The sequence below is a fragment of the Hemiscyllium ocellatum genome, chromosome 42 (assembly GCF_020745735.1).
Source record: "Hemiscyllium ocellatum isolate sHemOce1 chromosome 42, sHemOce1.pat.X.cur, whole genome shotgun sequence".
Taxonomy (NCBI): Eukaryota; Metazoa; Chordata; class Chondrichthyes; order Orectolobiformes; family Hemiscylliidae; genus Hemiscyllium; species Hemiscyllium ocellatum.
The window spans coordinates 30,606,132-30,630,411 of record NC_083442.1 but is presented as its reverse complement, the minus strand read 5'-3'; the positions used below and the strand labels follow the sequence as shown (position 1 = coordinate 30,630,411).

At 38.6% G+C, this 24,280-nt stretch overlaps 1 protein-coding gene across 1 annotated transcript; it reads right to left on the bottom strand.

Moving 5' to 3' along the window:
• Positions 1–3,817: 3,817 nt before the first annotated feature.
• Positions 3,818–23,722, bottom strand: rcn2 (reticulocalbin 2). Its single transcript, XM_060853886.1, has 9 exons — positions 23,640–23,722; positions 23,050–23,130; positions 20,614–20,796; positions 18,716–18,821; positions 17,520–17,716; positions 8,961–9,074; positions 8,175–8,271; positions 7,308–7,450; positions 3,818–5,764 (listed from the first exon to the last, which is right to left on the bottom strand). Exons 2-9 carry the CDS (start codon positions 23,071–23,073, stop codon positions 5,612–5,614), a joined length of 1,017 nt encoding a protein of 338 aa, XP_060709869.1. The 5' UTR covers positions 23,074–23,130; positions 23,640–23,722; the 3' UTR covers positions 3,818–5,611.
• Between the last annotated feature and the right edge of the window lie 558 nt (positions 23,723–24,280).

Sequence of the window (24,280 nt, the reverse complement as noted above, 5' to 3'; positions counted from 1 at the left end):
CGTTTGCAACAAAAACTCCCAGCTCGGCGAACAGAACTACGACAAGGATAGTATTAAACTGGAGAAGGTGCAGAAAAGATTTGAGGATATTACCAGGGCTGAAGGTTTTGAGTTGTAAGAAGAGGCTGGATAGGCTGAGGCATTTTTCTCTGAAGCATAGGAGGTTGAGAGGTAACATTATGGAGGTTTATAAACTCATGAGAGGCATAGATAAGGTAAATAGCACAGGTATTTTCTGTAGGGTGTTGAAGATCAAAACTAGGGGACGTATTTTTAAGGTGAGAGGAGAAGAATTTAAAAAGATCCTGAGGGGCACATTTTCCACACATAAGATGATTCGTATGTGGAATGAACTTCCAGAGGAAGTGGTAGATGCAGGCACAGTTACATTTGAAAGACAATTAGATGGCAGCACGAATATAAGGGTTTAAGGGAAATAAGCTAAATGCAGTTTGGGAAACTTGGTCATCATAAATGAGTTGATCCGAAAGGACTGTGTTCGTGCTGTCTGACTCTATCTGCAGTTCCTTTTCTTGTTAAATGCAATTTCCTGTTTAGGGATTTGGTCAAAACAATTAATCCAGGATTATATATTCAATAGTCACTATTCTGTGATTATCTCAACAGTAGGTTATTTGTATGCAGAAAAAAAAACAGAGCTTGTAGATGAAAAACAGGAAATCTCAACCTTTGTTTCCTTCTATCCAGAAAAATGTAAATCAAAGGTTCTAGACTTCTGTGTTATAACAGTAAACAGAAAGCCATTATGTTATAGTATATGATATAATGCATGGGCACCAACCAATTGTGGATGGGGTATAGTGCCAGCACAAATCCTCCTTCCTGTGCTGTTCTGTAGTCTGTTGTGGATTGACCACAAATTGGTCTCAGCAGCAGGATCTTGTCTTGAATAACAGGATGCAGTTTATTACATCTCAGTAAATGATATATTGATTACATTAGATGTTAGGCACGTTAGCTATTATGAAAGAGGTAGGTAAGACATGTATACATTAGGAGACTGTCTGCTCAATGCTTCACTCAGTGTTATATCTCAGTGGGCAGAGATTTCAATTTAGCTCACAAATTAACTATTCCATATCCATTATCTCAGAACACTTTGGAATTCACTTTTAGTTACCAATGCTAAAATCGAATTTGCCAAAATACAGTTTTATAAACTGCGTTGTCCGAGTTGTAGTGATTGAATAGTTTTGGATTATGAATCAGTTTTAATGAGTAGCAGCAGGATCAAATATCAATGGATATCAAGCAGTTCTACTCATTAACATTTTAGGCACTCTATGAATCTGTAACTGGTTCCTTCCAGTTTGCCACCCAGCTTTGAGGCATCAGTACTATACGAATCCTCTCTGTTTTGGTCTTCGCCCTCAATCCAAAACTGGATTTGTAGGCAGAATATGACTCAAAATATTCTCATGACATCGAGTGAACACACCAAGAAATTAATTATGTATGTGCCATGAAAGGTACACTTTGGCTTTGCTGAGGAGGATGTTACGAGCCACATTCCAGTATACTTGTCTTTCCATGGTGCACATGACCTTATCAATCCTTACTGCAAATCATGAACCATCACATTTCACTCATTTTAAGCAACTGTCACCATTTTTCCCCAACTAGAAATGTTCTATCCAATGTTATATATCATTCCTTTCCAAATGCAACAACTTGTTTGAGCTGAGCTGAATATCTATAGTTCTTTGCAAGGGGCAGGGGATTGTGCCATTTAATTTCAAGTAGTTACAGGGTTATGAGTAGAAGGGAGGAGAATGGGACCAAATGGCCTAATTCTGCTTCTATTATCTTCTGGTCTTATGCTCAAAGATTCAGAATTTTGTTCTCAAGGGTTGCATGTGGTGAAAATAACTTCACTTGAGAAATCAGTGTCAAGATTAGAATGATGCTGGAAAAGCACAACAGGTCAGGCAGCATCCAAGGAGCAGGAAAATTGACATTTCGGGCAAGAGCCATTCATCAGGAACGAGAGCTCTCATTTCTGATGAAGGGCTTTTGCCCGAAACATCGATTTTCCTGCTCCTCTGATACTGCTTGACCTGCTGTGCTTTTCCAGCACTACTTTAACCTTGACTCTGATCTCCAGCATCTGCAGTCCTCCTTTTCACTTCACTTGAGAAATAACTCTACTTTGAGAACAAAAACAGAGAATCATCCTTATTGTTCAAATCTGAACTCTCCTAATCAAAATTAAATGTAAAATAGCGCTAAAGAGTTAGCATAAGATTATTAGTGAATAATGCACTTTTTTAATCTAGCTAATAATTTCAGGGTGTATACTTCCAAATGGTCAATAACTAACTTCTTTCCTTTGGAAAATGGAGACTCAATCATTATGCACATATGTTTCTTCACATTTTGATATATTAAAATCCATCTTTTATTCTATAACCCAGATTTTCCTTTTTCTCTGGATTAAATTTAAATATTATCAGCGTTTAGTCATCCTTTGCTCTTTGAAGAAAAACAAGGAGGATATAGAAAAAAAGTGGGAAATCTGAAATAAACCAGAATGTTCTTGCTCTGTAGTTTCGAGGAAGATAGAATCACAACCAAAGGAATATGCTATGTCACAAAATTGAAATGGCAATGCCAGGTGTGTAATGAAAAAAACCCCAAAAACAACCAATTGAAACATCACAAGATTTTATTTCAATGTTCATCAAAAGTTTAATGTTAATGGCTTAAGTAAAAATCTGAGTGCCATTTTAGTTACAACTGGAACAGTTTACCACCGATCATAAGATAGAAAGCTCAATAGGGACAGAAACTGTATGAACAACGTTGTAAGGGATAAGTCTCCTTAGCCTTATGATGTTAAATGAAAGAACTTGAGGTATTAATTGTTTCAAAGATCACATTAAGTAACAGCTAAACAAACAGATCTGTAACAAAGCACTGATGTTTTCAAAGTTGAGTAAAAAGATTCTCTGTAGTGACCTGTCCTTCTCATTATTCTATAACTTCTTCAACAGCAAGTAGAGTTTGGCACTGACCTTTCCTAGATTTTTGCAAAGCATCAATGTCCTGGGTTCAATATCAGACTTAGTTTAACAGGAAGTCTTAACTGTATTGTTTTGTCGGCTGAGCTTTCCATACAAGTCCATGTTAACTGACCACTACATAAAAGGTATGTTTGGAATATTTCCTTTTTAAAATTAATATTAACTGGCTATTTTCTTGGAAATCATCTTGATCAAAATGGAAACCCTTGTAGATTGAGAAGTCAGATGAACAACTGCAAATGCCAGAAAAATGCAAGGAGTACACACCACGTAGCCACTATTAGGAATCTCTGCCTGAACATTAACTAGTCCAGTGTACCACCAACACTTCCTATTTTTAAAATGATAGAATAAACCATGTTAATCTGTTTATTTATTTATATTAATTTCTGCAATTGCAGATTCTATTGTGCTCTCAAGTTGATTAGTTTCAATTAATATACCTGCCCAAAGTCAAATCGCTGTGGAGCATTTAGTGCTGACACATCAGGTTCTCTTATATATGAATTCCTCAATAATGAATTCTGAGATTGAGTGACAAATTCAATAACAGGTTGGTACAGACTTATTCTATAAATGTAGCAGAGAAAGTTGTGTATATTTTAATTAGTTCTGTACAGCAAAAGAACAGTAACTCTAGTTTAAGGCCCGATGATCAGAATATCTGATGCTTTCAGGAGTACTAATGACCATGAGGAAGGATAATGAGTTGTTAGTTCCACACATGGGTCAAGCATTGCTAAGAAATCAGTTAACTGTAGGAATCCAAATAGTTAATTCAATTTTCAGGTTTATTCACATGGACTTAGTATGCCGACAGCTCTATACAGTTTTCAGACTTGTGAAACCATATGTAGTAATTTAGGGTCTGGAACAATTACAGCAGCAGCACTTAGTAGATTTTAGTTCAGAGACTGAGGGTCAGGTGGAAGAGAGGCTGAAATTCTACAATCATACATCAAGTTCTAGTTTCAATAGTTGTTGATACCTAGTTTACTTATATAACTTATTCACAGAAAGCCAGAATGAAATGATGTTGCTACCAACCAGATGCTTTAACTCAAAAAAATGTTCCAACAATGGACGTCAGTAGATTGTCATAGGTGATTCCTTTGTACAAACTACCTCAATTACTAAATTACAAAGCAGAGCAAAATCAACAGCAACACTTGTTATAAACTTTTTTTTTGTTGATTTAACTTTAAACAATTAAAACATAGAAATTAGCAACTATTTAACATTTATGTAAATAGTGTTTTTCCTCCAAACAATCTGAGTCGGAAGTTATAACTAAAAGAAATTCCACCTGATGGGAGCATGGTCTAGGCTACATAGCTCAAGACCAATTTAGTGTATAGCTTTAAGTCTAAAAGGCAGCATATGTTTTTGGATTTTAATAAAGACTTTTCTTTTGAAATGAGGTGTTCATCGAGGTGAGTTACAATGTTGCTGAGGACTGCAACACATCCCAATGTCTCCACAGTGAGCTTCAGCTTCAAGCATTCTCTCGATCAGGTCATTGTAGTTATATGTAGGGTAAAGCTGAATTGCCACTTTGTGCTTCAGTTTGAATGGGAGAAGATTACCTTCTACTGCATTATACAAGATATCCTCATTTCCTCGCTTTGCTAAATGAAGCTGTGGATTATGTGCCAAATAAAGAACTTTAAAAATCCATATCATAAGTGTAATGTATGGAGAGAGCTTTCTTGTTTGTTAGGGAGTATCTTCAATTTTCACGTCACAGAATTGTAAATACACATTAACGTGCATACACAATTAGGATTAGACAAAGAACACAGCAACAGTAACCTCACTGTTGATTTCTTCTGTGATTTAAAACTGATAGCTAGTCAGAAGAAAGGAGGTCCATTACTGAGTTTACTAAGGTTCAATCCGTTGTCTTATTCAACTGAAAGCTGACTGACCACGTTTTACAAAAAAAATTTGGTTTGCAAAATTGAGAAGAGTGGCTAGAATGGATTAAGAAAATAGTAAAAGATCAAAGATATATTTTTTCCTTCCATCAGGTAATGGGATCTGGGAATTCCCAGATAAGGGAAGCAGAAACCCTTATCACTTTTGAAACTTCTGGTGGATGCCCTTTTTTTGCTATATTCTGCAGGGCTAGCACCATGAACTGAAAAAAAAGGGATAAAGCTAAATAAGGTCTTTAGCCAGCATGAGCCAAATGGCACCTTTCTGTGCCATACATTTTCTATGGTTAGGCTGATTTCAAAATAAGTGGTAGAAATACATTGTGCACATTTTTAAACTGGCCTCAATATTCTATAATGTAGTGGCGACTATAATTACCTCAGGAATTGTCAGTCTGTGAGAGCACAACACAGATTAGAGTGGACCAACTTATTTGTAAAGTAGGTAGAAAATTATGATTGGATGTTTTCATAACAATACTACTTTGGTTAAAAGTCTATCGGACTGTTCTATTCCATTCCACTAATACCAGTTATTGGTCAGCACTTGTCCGGCCAGTGAATATACTTGAAAGTAGTCTAAGGAGTTTAGTTGTTGATTGAAACAAAATCCAATCAGAACATCTGCCATTAAAGTTCATCATGGTAAAACTTTTCATCATGTAGTTGGCTTCCATAGTCGGTTGCTTCACTGTTGAGGAAGAGATCCTGACTCACAAGTATTTCCGCTTCTGTAAGTTTCTCATCTCCATTTGTATCAATTTCTTTGACGAGATGATCAGCCTGTCAGAGAACAGAAACTCTCAATGTTAATCTTTGATGACAGAAGTAAAAGTTGAATTAGCCTCAAACACCTGTATGCATTTCTGCAGAAGTCTCCTCACCCAGCCCTTGAACACTTCCCCTCAGAAATCTGGAGCATCAAGTGTGGCACAGCTGCAGGACAAAGCCTCCTCCAGCACTGCCCAACAATGGATTTTAATTCTAATCTCAGTTGCCAAACGGTGACTATCCTAATTTCCAGTTCTTATATGTATTCTTGTCATTTCAGTAAGACGGCCACCCAATGGCTTAAACAATAGAAGCTCCAGATTGGCCAGAAAACAGACCAACACCCTGTTCTTCCAATTAGTATGTACGAGAGATCCAACATAGCAGGGAGACGTTTGGACAAAATGGCATAACTGCCCTCATTTGGATACTGTGAAACTTGAAAGGGTTCAGAAACGATTTACAAGGATGTTGCCAGGGTTGGAGGATTTGAGCTTTAGGGAGAGGTTGAATAGGCTGGGGCTGTTTTCCCTGGAGCATCGGAAGATGAGGGGTAACCTTATAGATGAGGGGCATGGATAGGATAAATAGACAAGGTCTTTTCCCTGGGGTGGGGGAATCCAGAACTCGAGTGCATAGGTTTAGGGTGACAGGGGAAAGATATAAAAAAGACCTAAGGGGCAACCTTTTCACACTTAGTGTGGTATGTGTATGGAATGAGCTATGACAGAAAATAGTGGAGGCTAGTACATTTGCAACATTTAAAAGGCATCTGGATGGGTATATGAATAGGAAGGGTTTGGAGGAATATGAGCTGGGTGCTGGCAAGTGGGACTAGATTAGGTTGGGATATTTGGTCGGCATGGATGAGTTGGACTGAAGGGTCTGTTTCCGTGCTGTACATCTCTATGACTCTATAATTTCTTCTCTCCCTCAAATCTGTATGTTTTCCAAAATCACACCACAAAAACATCAAAGAGATTGGCGATAAAACCTGAAATACACAAACATATGGTAGCACTTCCCTCCCTTGAGGCAATGGTTCTAAAGTACTATTTTACTTGAGTACAATTCTCAACACGAGGTTTCAATTCTTCACATTCAAACAGTGTTCCGAAGTCAGTATCATTTCAAAACAAGTATTTTTTCCTAATATTGTTACTATCTTTCTTTGCAGAAAAAAAAATCATCCTCTAAATTCTTCATGCTCTCTCAGTATTGGTCTGGGTAACAGAACACTCTTCCAGCACCACTGATCCAGAATCTGGTTTCCAGCATCTGCAGTCATTGTTTTTACCTAACAGAACACACTGTCATCTGAGGCATCCAGGTCAAGTATGCCTAAGTCAAGTATGGCAGCTTTTCACAATATTCTTCCAACAATGTCTGATGGTAACTGACAATGCTCGTTTCTGTATTGCCAGCAAACCAACAGGGCAGTGGATTAAATCTACACAAACATAAATTTATTTTTAACATGTAAAAATTTAACAACTTTCCAAAGATAATGCTACTATTACCACAGAGTTAATAATTAAAAAAAAAATAACTTTACCTCATCATGTGCAATATCCTGATTATTGGGAATAATCCACAATAGGAGTTCCTCTTGATTAAGTTTTCCATCTTTGTCTTTGTCGTAATCATTTTCAAATCGATCACGTTCCACAGTTACCCATTCTGGATCTTCCTCAGCACCTGTTTTCAAGAGGTGGAAACATTCTTAGCTAAAAAATATTCACATTTGATAACTACCAACCAGCAATGGTATTGCAGAATTGAAGGATCACATTACTGTGAATTGCTCATATGTAGTTTTTGGTTAGATTAGCAGTGGCCTAGGAAAAAGAGCATGTGCAAATTAATTGTATGTACCAAGTTTCACTTGCATACTTGACTCGATACAATAATCAGACACTAAGAAGCTGAGGAGCTGATTTATACACTTTCTAAAATTAATGATGATTAATATTATTGACAGTCAAACAGATGGCTCAACCACCCACTCAGTTGGGGAACAGGTTGTAGTTTCAGTGTCACCTTCCTAATTTCTGAAGTGGCAGAGGCACTGGTATTTGTTGTCTGATTTTCCTTTCTTCCTCCCAACAAGTTAAGGACTGGCTTCACTCTATGCTTTTCCACAGCATTATTTCAGAAATTAGGAATTAATAATTTCAGGCAATTATAGGTTCATATTTGTCTTCTACATACCACTCAGTTATAAAAAGCAAATTGCTCTAGCATGAAAGGATTCAGATTTCAGGGTATACCCATACCAAACTGGAAAAGAAAATGGAATTATAAATAGAAAATTATGAATCCTCAACTTTGTTTTAAAAGGCTAAAAATCATCAAGGAAATAATCAAGATATTGATCACTAATTTTATTTCACTGAAATATTATAATATTAGTTTAACTAACCTGGGTCTTTTCTGTAGTCACCAAGGAATTCCTCTAAGCTGATGAACCCATCTTTGTCACGATCATGTTCATCTAAAGCATCCTGTATGACATACTCCTGCAATTTGAAAATTTAAAACATCTGTATTGATATTAGGTGAACACACCATCATTTTCAGTTAAGGTGTCACCGACTGTAGGGATTTAGTAAATTTCAACTGTTGGAGCAGACCATTCAGCCCATCAAGTCCACACCAACCCTCCAAAGAGCATCCCACCCAGAACCATCCTATCCATGCAACCCCGCACTTTCTATGTCCAACCACCAAGCCCACACATCCCTGGACACTATGGACAATTTACCATGGCCAATCCACCTAACCTGCATATCTTTGGACTGTGAGAAGAAACTGGAGCACGCAGACATGAGGAGAATGTGCAAATTCCACACAGACAGTTGCCCTGGTTGGAATTGAACCTGGGTCCCTGGTGCTGTGAGGCAGCAGTGCTAACTACTGAGCCAATGTGCTGTCCAATTCTTGGGGAGATGTCAATGCCAATGAAACTTTACTCCTGCATAAGCTACAAGGCAAAGGGGAAGGATTTTTAACTGGCTAATTTGCCTCCTTAGTTATCCAGGCTTATACTGTTAAGAAGTATAGTGAATCTCAAACAAAGCTTCACCAGAATGCAGAAATGGAAAGGTTTCAGAGACTAGTCTTCTTGACAAGCATTAAAAAAAATTCATTCACATGGAAGTGGTAATTATTATTCAAATTATGCAAAAAACAGCACACTGTAGCTCACCTTCATATAGTCAGCTTCTTCTGGGTGTTCAAATGCTACAAATTCTGTAAGAGTCAGTCCTGGTAACCCATCAATGTTTGCATTCTCAAATCGTTTTTTATCTTTCAAAAAAATCTAGAGACAGATGTCAAGAAAGTTAAAGCAATTTGTTTTCTGTTTTATCTTGATTCAGTAGGTTTGAATTAAATATTGCTTTGATGACAAACTTGATAAATCAACCAAAAGAACTGCGGGATGCTGGAAATCAGAAATTGCTGGCAAAAACTCAACTGGTCTGGCAGTACCCTCAAGTTCTGAAGAAGGGTCACTGGACCTGAACTGTGAACTCTGATTTCTCTTCACAGATGCTGTCAGACCTGCTGAGTCTTTTTCCCCCAGCAATTTCTACTTTGATAAATGAACCATTAGTTATTTGAGGATTTGTTTTTAAAGTACCCAGAAAATCAGGGTACCACAAGTCCCACAAAGACTTCTGTTATGTTTATTATTATCCTCAAGTAGATGGAAGCCATGGTGCAGTTGTAGCATCTTGCCTCTGAGCAAGGCAACTGTGAATTAAAGTCCCACTCCAGACTCTGCACACGTGGTTCAGCGCAGGAAACTCTGAATGTTTTACGTAGTGTTACAACTTTTTGTATTAATTTTCACAAAAGCTGTAACATTAAGTAATGAGATTCTCAGATTGAAGGCACAAAGTGCTAAGAATGAAAAAGAAAAAGTGGGAGATAGACAGACTTTGAATAGTGTGATACAGATAGAAAAGGTAACCTGGGACCATTTAGGGTCATACAGTACAGAAGAGGCCTTTCAGCCCATTGAGCCTGCACTGCCAAAAACTATTCATCCAATTACTTTTTGAAAAGTTGAGGTTTCCTGCCTCAAATACCCTCCCAGGCAATACATTCCAGATTCCAAACATCCCCTGGGTGAAAATTTGTTTTTGATCATTCCTCCCCCCACCCCCCAAACCTTCTGCTTTTCACCTTAAAATTATGCCCCCTTGTTACTGACCCTTTAACTAAAGGGAACATCTGATTTCTATTCACTCTGTCCATGCTCCTCAATCTTATACATTTCAAAGAGAAACCCTCTCAACCTTCTATGCTCTAAAGAAAACAACCCAAGCTTATCCAGGCTCTCATCATAGCCAAACTGCAACATCCTGGTAAATCTCCTGTGCACCCCCTTCAGTGCAATCATAACTTTTACAGTTACTCCAGTTCTGGCCTAACCAAAGTTTTGTACAACTCCAAAAGAAGCTCCTGCTTTTATAATCGAAGCCACAACTGATAGAGGCAAGTGTCCTTTCTCACTAACCTACTAACCTGTCCTGCTGCTTTCAGAGATCAATGGACAAGAACCCAAAGATCCCTCTGCTCCTGAGCTTCGCAGTGTCCTGTTATTTATTAAGTGCTCCCTTACCTTGTTACTTCTTCCAATTTGTATCACCTCACACTCTTCAGGATTAAATTCCATCTGCCACTGAGCTGCCCATCTCACCAATCTGGTTACACTCTCCTGCAACAAAAGGCCTTCTCCCTCACTGTCAACCACCTGGTCAATCTTTGTGTCATCCATGCACTGACTTATCATTCTCCCACCAGCCACATTTTCTTCTGCATCATTTATGAAAACCAGACAGAGGAACCCAGCACTGATCCCTGTGGTAAGCCACTGGACACTGGCCTTTGCTCACATAAACAGCTTTTTATCATCATCTTCTGTCTCCTACCATGAAATCAATTTTGAATCCAATTTGCTAAGTTACACTGGATCTCATGTATTTTTACCTTTTTTTAAAATCAGTCTCCATGCAGAACCTTGTCCAAATAAACAACATCAACTACACTACCCTCATGTACACACCCTGTCACTTTGAAAAATTCAATCATGTTTGTTAGACATGACATCCCTCAGACAAAGCCATGCTGACTATCTCTGATCAAACTGGCTTCTCCAAGTGAGATTAACTCCGAATTTTCTCCAGTGGGTTCCCTGTCACTGATGGAGAGGCTCGATGGTCTGTAATTTCCTGGTTTATCTCTGTTACCCTTTTTGAAAAGTGGAACCACATTAGCCATCCTCCAGCGCTCTGGGACCTCTCCAGAGGAATTAAAAATTTGGTTCAGAACCCCTGTAATTTCCTCCCACAGCAGCCTGGTACATAACTCATCTGGACCTGGGTATTCAAAGAACAAAGAGAACAAAGAAAATTTACAGCCCAGGAACAAGTCTTTCGGCCCTCCAAGCCTGAACCGATCCAAATGTACTGTCTCAAACTGTTGGTCAGTTCTTAAGCATCTGTATCCCTCTGCTCCCCAACTACTCATGCATCTGTCCAGATGCATCTTAAATTAATCTACCGTGTCTGCCTCTACCACCTCTGCTGGCAACGCGTTCCAAATGCCCACCACCTCTGTGTGAAGTACTTACCGCGTGTATCCCCCTTAAACTTTCCATCTCTCACTTTGAAAGCATGACCTCTCGTTATTGAATCCTTCACCCTGGGAAATAGCTCGTCTCTATCCACCCTGTCTATACCTTGCATGATTTTGTAAACCTCAGTTAGTCCCCCCTCAATCTCCTTTTTCTAGTGAAAATAAACCTAACCTACTCGACCTCTCTTCATAGCTAGACTTTTTAAAAAAAAATATATTTTTGTTGAAGGATATTTGTCCATTCTTAAGACTGCCAAAATCTCCAATACTTCCTCACTCCCCATGTCAAACTGCTCAAGAACCTCACAATCCCTCTTCCCAAATTCTGTGCCTCCACCTTCCTTCTCCAAAATAAAGACAGATGTAAAGTGCTCATTTTAACACCTTATCAAAGTTCTTTGGCTCCATGCACAGGTAGCCTCTTCCAGTCCTTAATGGGACCTATGCTTTTCCTGGTTTTCCTTTTCCCCTGATATACTTCTGGAATATCTTGGGATTCTACCTAATCTCACACACCAGTATTTTTTCATACCCCCCCCCACTTTGCTTTTTTAAAAAAAAAGTTTCCTCCTGAACTTTCTATATTCCACTTGGGCCTCCACTGATTTGCTCCCAGTGCACCTGTTAAAAGCCTCTCTCTTCCTTCTTATCCAGTCCTGAATATTCATTGACATTCAGGATTCTCCAGGCTTGTTGATCACCCAAAAGCGAACATGTTGATCACAATTCAGTTCTGAACTTCCACCACCAAACTAGATTTACTGAGAAGTTGCTGTTCACAGTCTGACCACACTTGCCTTATTTTAGTAAAATCTACCTGTAATTCAAAGCACTTTTTCAAAAACTAACTTTTTTTTCCATGCGGGATGTGGGCGTCACTGGCTTGCCAGCATTTATTGCCCATCCCTAGTTGCCCTTGGTTATGGTGAACACTGCAGTCCATGTTAAAACATATGGTGTTGTTGTGGCTATCATTAAAACGCTTTCTTGTTGCCACTTCAAAAACCTGCCCAACTTTAATGCCCATAATTACATCCTGAACTGCACTGTCATTGTTGGAGCTTCTAAATGTTGACAGAAAAAGCTGAATACATTTCAAGAAATCTGTCCCCTTTAATCCCTTTACACTATGACTATCCCAATTGATGTTTTGGAAGTTGAAATCCCCTAATATAATTGTACTATTGTGGATTTTACACAGAGCAGTGAATTGTCTACATAGCTGCTCCTCTACTTTCCATTAACTGTGTGGGGCCTACAATACACAGCCAGTAATATGACTACCCCCTTTTTATACCAACCTTTACCCTTAAACCCTTATTGGAAGATCTTATCAAGAGATCATCTTTTCTTATTATAGTAACTAACTCTTTCATTAATAATGCAATACCAGCTCCTCTTTGACACCCTCCCCTATCCTGTTTGAAGATCCTGGAATATGGACTGGTCAGTCTTGCCACTTCCTCGATCACGTCAGACAGCAACAACATCACAATTCCACATGTCAAAGGATGACCTATGACAGCGTTTCTTTCCAAAACAATGAAATTGAAATTAAACGGTGTTTCATACAAAACTGTCTAAGCCAAGCTGGATGACAGAGCAGAATTCTCTTAAAACCATTGAAACTAGGACAAAGAGAAAGAAGAATCAAAATTATGAGAAAAGAGAAGAACTACCAAGTTTTCCATCAGGATATAAAGATTGATCAGTACTCTTAAAAACTTTCAAGATTAACAGAGGTTCAAAGTGAAAGTTTATTTGTACTGTGACTAATCAGTAACTGGGACACGTAGATTCAGGACTATTGCTGTCAGCTTTGGCTCGGTGGTACTGTTTTCATCTAATGGCTGTGGGATCAAATCCAATTCACATCTCAACCAGACTGACACTCCAGTGCAGTATTGAGAAGGTGCTACACAGGCTGGGGCGCTAACTTTTGTATGAGAGTTTAAGCCTTGCCCTAAACAGCCCAATCAGGTCAATTTTAAATCAATCATGGCCACAGATCTATCTTTTTTATTCCTTGTCAAGCACTTTGATGTTCCAGTACATAGTCACACAAGATGAAAGTCTTTAATGCCATGTATAATGACAGCCACATTCCGTACATTTCAGCAATCCAGTGGCTCAGTTTAAAAAAAAGCAATGTATGTGACAGTCACACAGACTAGATCATATTGATAGTGGATTCCACATCTACATTAGCTAAGTCTTAGAGACATTATAGCTGTACACCATGGAAACAGACTTTTTGGCTCAACTTGTCCATGCCAACCAGATATCATAAATTAATCCAGTCCCATTTGCCAGCATTTGGCCCATATCCCTTCCTATTCATATACCCAGCCAGATGCCTTTTAAATGTTGTTATTGTACCAACCTCCACCACTTCCTTTGGCATTCCATACACGCACCACCCTCTACATGAAAACGTTGCCTCTTAGGTCACTTTTAAGTCTTTACCCTGCCCTGGGGTAAAGACCTTGTTGATTCACCCTATGTCCCTCGTGATTTCATAAACCTCGATAAGGTCACTCTTCAGCCTACAACGCTTCAGGGAAAATAGTCCAGTCTATTCAGCCTCTCCTTCTAGCTCAAACCCTTCAACTTTGGTAACATCCTTGTAAATCTTTTCTGAACCCTTACAAGTTTCAGAACAGTCTTCCTATAGCAGGGAGACCAGAACTGAATGCAGTATTCCAAAAGTGACTTAACCAATATCTTGTTTGGCTGCAACATGACCTCCCAACTCCTACACTCAATGCACTGACCAATAAAGGCAAGCACACCAAACACCTTCATTATGTTGTCAATGTACCACTATAGTTTCAAGGAACAATGAACCTGCACATCAAGGTCCCTTTGTTCAGTTACACTCCCCAAGACCTTCCTATAAAGTGTATTAAGTCCTGTCTGATTTGCCTTTCTAAAATGCAGCACCTCACATTTATCAAAATTAAACTTTCAGCCAGCAGAGTACTGAGATAGTACAAAAATTAGACACTATTTTTCTCTTATTTCTTGAGGTTTTTTTTATCTTCGTTGTCAACATTTTGAAAAGCTAATAAAATTCTGCAGTCCGTGATACACAAGAAATCACATTTTTATCCGTGAAGCCATATGGGTCCTGCAAGGAAAATAGTTGAAGGATGGAATTTTCTAAACAGCATGAAAGCTTAAGGGATAGAATTTCAGCTGTCTGAGCAATCCTCAACTCAGATCAACGCGCACTAATTTTCTGAAGTGAAGTTCTGGTTCACACGTCTGTTTGTTTGTATTAACACAAATAAAAAACCTTCTTCAAACTTGGATTGGTGCTGGGTCCTCTACTTTTTGTCATTTACATAAATGATTTGGATGCTACCATAAGAGGCACAGTTAGTAAGTTTGCAGATGACACCAAAATTGGAGGTGTAGCGGACAGTGAAGAGGGTTACCTCAGATTACAACAGGATCTTGACCAGATGGGCCGAGAAGTAGCAGATGGAGTTTAATGCGAGGTGCATTTGGGAAAGCAAATCTTAGCAGAACTTATATACTTAATGGTAAGGTCCTAGGGAGCGCTTCTGAACAAAGAGACCTTGGAGTGCAAGTTCATAGCTCCTTGAAAGTGGAATCGCAGGTAGATAGAATAGTGAAGGAGGCGTTTGGTATGCTTTCCTTTATTGGTCAGAGTATTGAGTACTGGAGTTGGGAGGTCATGTTGCGGCTGTACAGGACATTGGTTAGGCCACTGTTGGAATACTGCGTGCGACTCTGGTCTCCTTCCTATCGGAAAGATGTTGCGAAACTTGAGAAAGGGTTCAGACAAGATTTACAAGGATGTTGCGAGGGTTGGAGGATTTGAGCGATAGGGAGAGGCTGAACAGGCTGGGACTGTTTTCCCTGGAGCATCGGAGGCTGAGGCGTGAACTTATAGAGGTTTACAAAATTATGAGGGGCATGGATAGGGTAAATAGGCAAAATCTTTTCCCTGGGATCGGGGAATCCAGAACTAGAGGGCATAGGTTTAGGGTGAGAGGAGAAAGGTATAAAAGAGACCTAAGGGGCAACTTTTTCACGCAAAGGATGGTATGTGTATGGAATGAGCTGCCAGAGGAAGTGGTGGAGGCTGGTACAATTGCATCATTTAAGTGGCATTTGGATGGATATATGAATAGGAAGGGTTTGGAGGGATATGGGCCAGGTGCTGGCAGGTGGGACTAGATTGGGTTGGGATATCTGTTCGGCATGGACGAGTTGGACCGAAGGGTCTGCTTCCATACTGTACATCTCTATGACTCTATGTTAGAATTCAATTGCTTTTTTAAGAATAGAATCCCTACAGTGTGGAAACAGGCCAATCAGCCCATTAAGCCCACACCAACCCTCCGAAGAGCATCCACGCAGACTCACCGCCCTATCCTATCCTTGTAACATCACACATGTCCCATGTCTAATCTACCAAATCTGGTCACCATGGGCAATTTAGTATAGCCAATCCACCTAATGTGCACATAAGACCAGAAGACATAGAAGCAGAAATTAGGCCATTCAGCTGATTGAGTTGCTCCTCCATTCAATCATGGCTGATACGTTTTCCAATTCATTCTCCTGCTTTCTCCCTGCAACCCTTGATCCTTAAGAACCTATCTATCTCAGTTTTAATAAACCCAATACCCTGGCAATGAATTCCATAGATTCACCACTCTCTGGCTGAAGAGGTTTCTCCTTATCTCTGTTCTATAAGGTCTTCTCTTTACTCTAAGGTTGTGCCCTCAGGTCCTAGTCACTCTACCATCTTCCCAACAGCTACTTTGTTCGGGCCATTCAGTATTCTGTAAGTTTCAATTAGATTCCCCCTCCATCGACCCAGAGTCCTCAAACGTTCCTCATATGCTAAGCTTTTCATTCCTGGGACCATTCTCATGAACCTCCCACATCTTTTGGATTGTGGGTGGAAAACCACACAGACACTGGGAGAATGTGCAAACTCCACACAGACGGTCACCCAAGACTGGAATTGAACTCAGGTCCTTGGCGCTACGAGGCAGTCGTGCTAACCACTTAGCCACCATGCTGCCCTTTCTCCTTGCTTTCAAAAATTATTTCTTACTAATAGCAGTAGCTGAAGCAGTTTGTTACAACTAAAATGGGTTTAGTACAGGAAGGAGTATTTTAATCAGGAGTGTTTTGCCACCAACTTCAAGTAATCTCATTTTAAACGATTGAAAATAACAGTCATCTGGGGGTGTAACTAACTTAGTGGGTAAAACTGCCTTCTAATGTGATGTTTTCAAACCCCAAAAGGCCTCAGGAACTCTTATATGCACTGGACATACCTGTATTTGAAAGTCCTTGGTCTAATTTAGTCAATTTTAGGCATGTTGCACTAGAAAATCTGCACAACGTGTTGTAAACTTAACCTCAAGTCTTATACAGACAGTTCTTCGCTTTGCATAATGTTGATATAGAAAAGTCATTGAACCAGCGGTAATGGGTTGATTCTGACCGTTTCTAGTCCTCCATCCACAGACAATGTTGTTCTAGCTGAAATTCATCACCTTTTTAAGGGCAACAAATACTAGCCCAGACACAGACATCCAACAAATGAATTGATCAAAATGTTTGTGGTTGAAGGAGAAGTGTTGACCCTAATCCCAAAAGAACTTCCTGTTCCTTCAGTAGCATCTTAGCCAAGCAGGTTATATTTAACAATCTTACCTAAGTGACTTATCACATCCTTCAGGAATGCAATGGAGTGCCACCTGAGTGTGACAAATTTGCAAAATAGGCATGGCACACAATTTTCTGTCCAGAGGCAACGCTTCTATTAAAATAAACTATCGAAACAGTGTTGAGAACAGTTTGAAAGAAATACACTGTACAGGATTGTGATGACTCTTGATAAAGTGTTTGTGAATAACTTGCATTAAAAAATAAATGGATAAAATATGCACTCAGTTTCACTACCCGGGATATTAAAATCCAAAAACTGTACGTACTGAAAATCTAGGAAAAGACAGGAATTTATTTTTGTCCTTCACTGGCAATTTAAAATTATCTTCAAGCGCGGATCCATTTTTCAAAAATACATGTATGAGTATGATTCCCTGACTCAATGAAGTTTCCTTCTCACCTGTCTGAGAGATTCCTCCTCTTCATCATCCAGCGGAGTATTTTCATCATAATCCAGCATTCGGTCATAACTATGAATGTTGTACTCTTCCCATGTAACAACTCCATTACCATCCAGGTCATGCTCTGGAAACTGTTCTTTGCTCTCCTCTGTGGCATAATGTTTAAAGGACTGTTGGATCCATCCACTGAGCTCACCTGTGACAAACAAGTGTGAGTTTAAAAAAAAAATTGATTCATGCGATGAGGATGTCACTGGCTAAACCAGCATTTTTTTGCTCATCTCTAAATGAGTCAACCACATTGTTATGGGTCTGGTGTCACATGGAGGCCACACCAAGTCAGGATGGCAGTTGCTTTCCCTAAAGGACATGAGCCAACCAGTAGGGTTTTTCCAACAACTAACAACAGATCATTAGATCCCTAATTCCAGATTTTTCTTTGACTGAATTCAAATTCCAACATCTGCCATGGCAGAATTCGAACTCGGGTCCCTAATACATTACTTGGGTCCATTAGGCCATCACCTCCCCTCTGAATATGGTGCAGCGTTCCTATTTCCAACATGTTGTCAGTTTACAAAGATTACTTATATTTATAAATGACAAACTCCTGTAAAAGAATTCCTTTTTGCTGCCTTATAAGCTAGCTGTCTTTTCACTTTAGAATAAGTCATTTATCATTTTTTAATGATTTGTTCAGCATCTCACAAGAATGAAAGTGCTCTTGTGCTTGGGTATATTTTATAAAGCTAGTGTTGCACCTGATATAATTATCATTTATGTATAATTATAACATACTAGACTCTCAGTTCTATAAAGTACAAGCAAGGTAAGGAAACGTTAAATGTATAATGAAACAAGGTTTGAGCATACTTGCTTAAATTTTAACTTCCAATTAAATTTTAAACTAAAATTCAACTGTGATTTGTGATTCTCAAAACAACACTATGTGCAAGAATGCGAAAGCAGAATCACTGGTTTGTTCTGAGCAGTGCTAGGAAATATCATGTGAAGAGGCGAGCAATAATTCCAGGCTACCACAAAATAATTTCAAGTGAATTGTGATGTAACCGAAAAGTTAGAAACAATTGCAGCAAGATACTGATTTAAACATGAGCTCAATTCTGCACAGAACTTTAGGTCAAGGTCAGTCATTTCGGCACACTGGAGAACAGATACCTAAACTGCTTCTCACCTTTGGTTACAAAGCCATCTGCATCCACATCCATCTTCTTGATGAGGGATTTGAGCCGAGATTGTTGTTCCTCAGGGCTCAGTTTAGCAAGCTCCCCAACCTCTTTCTGAGAAATACACAATGTTCACGTAAATGTACATGTGATGTTGGATCAATGTTCTCTAATCCTTCATCTATAAAGGCAAATAAGAACAAAGTCCCATCTGATGCCCATGTAGGTAACCTACACTTTCATACAAGACGTATAATGTTTTCATCAGATTGAAGCTGAAATTAGATTGGTCATCAGTACCACCAGCTACTGGGTATGAAAAATAAAACTCAAAAGTGTAAGGAAACTGTTTCGGCACAGACCTGAAAATTGGGGGAAAAAATCTCTAAACTGTACATTGGAGCAATTCTTTGTTAGTTTTAACACCAGAGAAAGTTATTTTGGGTAGCCTTATGGGATTGGTGATTATTATGACCAGTATTCCATAAACAACATAATTGAATTTTTAACTAGATTAATTTTCAGTTTTTCTTGCAGAAATGGAGACAATACTATCAACACCATACTAATTGTACATTCCTATCTGTCATACTTACCATGCCACTTTTGATGACATTTTGAATCAATCACAATCACATCAAGTGAAACTGGGAACTACGTATCGGTTGAATTGGGTAGGGTTCCCTAACATTCCTAGTATTCTGTAAAGCTCTCCTGGAAAAGTTATAACACGCATAATTCTACTCAGCTTTTGAAATCAAACAAGGCTGAGTTTTTGCATTGTGATGTTGCGGTTGGCTGTGGCGAGATTTGTACTATAATTACCACACTAATACATGCTAACCACATGTGGTTATTTGTTATATTGTACTTAAAAATGTACCACACCTATATCCATTCTGGTTACAGACAAAAAAAAAATCAGATATTTAATGAAAGATTATAGATGAATCAGGTTTTTTTAATATTTACTTTTGGGATTCAGATATCACTGGCTGGGCCTAGTTGCCAATCTCTATCACTGTTGATCTTCTTTAACTGCAGTCTATATGCTGTAGGTAAACCCATAATATTCTTTGAGAGGGAATTCCAGGAATTTAAAGGATAATAAAGGACTGGCAATTAATTTCCAAGTCAGATGGTCTGAGACTTGGAGGGGAGCCTGCAGGTGGTGATGTCCCTGTGTATCTGCTGCCCCTTACCATCTCAATGGAAATGGTCATCTGTTTGGAAGATACTGTCTAAGGATCTTTGGTAAATTTCTGCAGTGTATCATGTAGGTAGTATACACTGCTGCTACAGAGCATCAGTTGTGGAAGGAATGGATCCTAGTCAAATGGACTGCTTTGTCTTGGATGGTGTCAAGCTTGAGCATTGTTGAAGCTGCACTCATCCAGACAAGTCAGGTGAATTCCAACACACTCCAGACTTGTGCCTTGTAAATGGTGGATTGGCACTGGGGAGTCAGCAGGTGAGTTACTCGCCACAGTATTCCTAGCCTCTGACATTTAAATATGATTGTTGACATTCACTGTCATTGCACAGCAGAACATCCCCTTGACCAGATTTGAATTCCAGTTGAGCGAGGGTGCCCTTTCACAGGGTCTGGTGATCTAGCAACTATCAGTGGATAGCCTTCTTCAAGATCAGCAGGGAATATTCACTTCACTGCTGACTGCAACAGCCAGGCCAGTAATTCTTCTAATTTATTTTTTGCATTTATGGAACAGTCATTCAGAAGAGTAATGAAACAGAAAAGTATTATAAAAGATGCAGGGAAATATTCTTAACAATATTTTTAAAATCTGTATATATTTAACAAGGCACTCACATTTTTAATAGTTTATTTCAGAACTTTGTCCTTTTGCATTCTAATGAATAAACATAGCTGCATGGAATTTCCTACCTCTCCTCCAAATAAGACTTCGCGATCGTACTCAGAGTTGTGTCCACCATCCATATAGTGGTCCTCAGATGAAATCGGCTCATGTTTATGATGAACGTGTGTGGAACACATCACAATAAAAGTACAGCTCACCAACACTTGGAACAGCATTTTTTGTTGGGCACGTTTTAATGTCAAAAGTGGCTGCAGAAAAATTAAAGGCTCATGAAATTTCACACAACTTTTTTAAAATTCATCTCTGCAAAATTACTTAGGAAACCAATTTTCCTTTTTATGTACACTTCTCTCATTTTCAAAGTTACATCTTCTGGAACTTCACACTATCAGTTGCTGTAAGGACAGGACGACAACCTGCTTTCAGGGATATTTTAAAGTCAAAACTACAAAGACCATAATCCAGTCTAAAGTGGCATTAAGCATGGGCTGCAGGAATTAAGAAAATATATGCAATGTTCAAAACAAATGCTCAGCAACCCAACATTACTAATAAAACTAAACATACCACTTGGTTCAAAGTACTTTGAAGCAGTAACCAAACAAAATAAGTTAATAAAAGCAAGATATTAGTTACAAATGCCTTAGCATCATCAACAAGCAAAAAGGGTGTGAAAAGTGTAATTCTTTCAAAACAATGTTTTAAAATGCAACTTAAAGGATTCACACTCAAGTGAACAGTCATCTAGGCAAAGAGGAAAAGATTAGATCCTCTTCCAAAGGATGAAAGTCAAACATCAAAATGCAAACTTCTCTGGGTTGCTCCTGCACAGACCCAGTAGGTGAAACGAACTGTCAGGGCCAGTCAGTTTCAAATTATAAGAATTCCTACAGTATTTGACATTAATTTATTGCTTGATTTAATGACTAAGATGCTTGAAGTGAAAACCACAGCTGTTACAATTAAGAACATCTCTGATTTAGATCAAGCACTGACAGGCAAAGTGAAATATGCACCAGACACAATATGTTGATTGCTAGGAAGTCATTGGTATATGAAGGTAACATACAGAACTTACTTAGAACCCAGACCTAATTTGAGAAATCCTGTTTGTACAGACAATTAATGTTTGGCTTAGTTTATCTGCTGTTCTTTCCATTTTTTTTTTAACTGAAGGAAGTATTTTAGAGCATGACACATTATGTGGAAAGGAACCCATTTCAAATTTTATACACATTATGTATCAAAGCAAAGGTACATAATTTAGTCCCTATGCTCCAGAGTTTCATATTTTACAGAATTGCTTTAAGAACATCAGAGAATTCATGTGCCACAGTTTTCAGAGTTACTGAAGAGACAGGCCAAGAATTTCAAACTTTTGGAAATCAGATGGTGTTTGTTCATTTATTTCAGACTTTGTTTTCTTGCTTTTGCACAATTTTGCTCCTCACAACGAGCTTAATTATTAGCTGTTATCTTCAAATGACCTCTTTTATGTATAATCGAATGTAGGATTTCTCTCTGGTTAAGTGAGATCAACTATAACTTGAATAAGCTGCACAAATATCAGAATTGTTTCTCAATGCATAGCTATTGTTTATCAATGTGCCTTAAGGGACAAATTATTAATGAGACAGACAGTGTATATGTTGAAGATATTTAATAGACAAAATTTGGATTACAGTAGTTGAGTAGTGACAAGCAACAATCAATAATTTATAGTACATGATCCATGAATTCATCTTAGATTTATATTCCCTTTCACATCATGTTAATTCTCTAACTCCGCTTGGACAAAAGTAATAGCCACAATCATTCATTAGTAGGTGTCAACAGAATAAGTTTTCTTATTGGAAATACTGCAAAAATTCAGCAATCTTCCCACAAGACTGCTTACACTAAGTGGAGAACATAATTTTAACTTGGACAGAACTGTGCACAACCTGATGTGTCCTTCTAAAACTATAATTTTAATTGTTTAAGTAGAAACATCTCAAGGCTGAAGACAAGCCGTGAGAGATGGTTGTCCAAAATAGCATCTACTTGTAAATTTTGAATTCCTCCCAACAAAACCAACTAGTCTTGTCAAATATTGAGAAAACAGAACTTTTAAAAAATGTAAAACTGTGACACATGCATATACAATACTTGAAGCATGACAAGAGACTTCTTCAAACCTTGCCTCTAATCTATGTATTCTCATTTCAAGACATACTCCATTTCCGTAATACATCAGATGAAGCACTGAGACAATTAAATGCTCTTCTTGAAGTGACGATAAATGTCACGACAAAAAGTTTTAGAGTCATCTTCCAATTCCTGACTGTTTAACCTAAAACAAAGTTTACTGACAACTGTAATAAGGCAGAATTTTCCAGTTTGTAGTACACCCATTAAGCACAAATAATTTTTATTCCCATCAGGTAAAGATGGTTAATACATTTAACATTCTTAATTTAATTAAAGACTTTATGGTGTGTAAGATATGCTTTATACTATACCTGCAGAGCTTGAATATCAACCATCAGTTACAATAGTTATCAACCAGTTCTGTAACAGGTACCAGATCCTGAAAACTAGATCTGAAACAAAATGGCATTTTAAGAATTTTTCAAAAAAGCAATAGCATTTTAAAAGAAAAGGTTTTATACAGGAAGAGAGAAAAATAACGTTTGTTATAAAGTATTTTAAAAGTTGATTTCTTTGAGGCTGGCAAATTTTAACATAGAATATTTGAAAGTGTTACTAGGAAAATTGACAAATTTTAGCAGGGAACAGCTGGCATATAACAGGAAAAAATGGCATATTTTGGCAGGGAATGTGAACAAACTTTACAACTTAATGGCGAAATCCACACTTTTAAAAAGCAAACAAAAAACTTTGCTTTCAAAGCAAAAACTGCTTGGTATTTCTCTTAATGAATGTGGGGTCGGGGGTGAGGGGATGCACTGGTTGCTGCTGAAGAGCAAACTCCTCAGTCTCCCCAAGGGGATATCCGTCTCACTGGGTTAACCTCAGCAGCACAGCCTCCGTCCACCTTTCTCAAGTCGAGAATGTGTTAATCACCACAACCACCGACTTATCATCTCACCCTCCCTCAGCCTCCTCGCTGCCAACCGACGGTTGTCAGGTTCCCGACCATGAGCTTCCGGCCTCACTTCCGCCGCCGTTACCTTCTGGAGCCCCGCAGGGGGCGCAACCGCTGGAGGTTGTGGTCACTGCAAAATGTCAGTGACTCCAAATGTCAAGAGAAAAAAATATACTTGTATTCTTAGTTGTTCTGAGTGCAGGGTCTTTGGATAACAGGTAACATGATGTGTTGTCTATCTACTCCAGAGATACCATAATCCCAATTCTCCTAAAAAAAACATTTTACAACAGAAAACATAGTGGTGGAGAAGATCCTCAGGTCTGGCAATAACTGTGAAGAGAGAATTAATATTTCAAGTCCAACGTAACTCTTATTTAGAATCGGGATTTTGTTTTGTTGAGCAACGTATTAAGGGATATGAGCCAAAGGCATATGGTATATGGAGTTAGGCCACAAATCAGCTATGATCTCATTGAATGGTCAAAGTCAAAAATCACACAACAGTAGTTATGGTCCAACAGGTTTATTTAAAACTGGAGGCTTTTGGGTATGCTGCTGCTTCCTAAAGGACTACTAGCTGTCTGAGTGGGTCTCCAAAAACTTGCTGTTTCAAATACACCTGTTGGACTATAACCTGGTGT

Excerpts from the sequence above, each read along its gene's own strand:
- rcn2 (XM_060853886.1), bottom strand. The coding sequence starts at position 23,073 with ATGGTTGATATTCAAGCTCTGCAG. Across the intron at positions 8,272-8,960 it reads AAGAAGCTGACTATATGAAG|GAGTATGTCATACAGGATGC; the intron begins GTGAGCTACAGT and ends TTCAAATTGCAG. Across the intron at positions 7,451-8,174 it reads TGACTACAGAAAAGACCCAG|GTGCTGAGGAAGATCCAGAA; the intron begins GTTAGTTAAACT and ends TCTTGAAAACAG.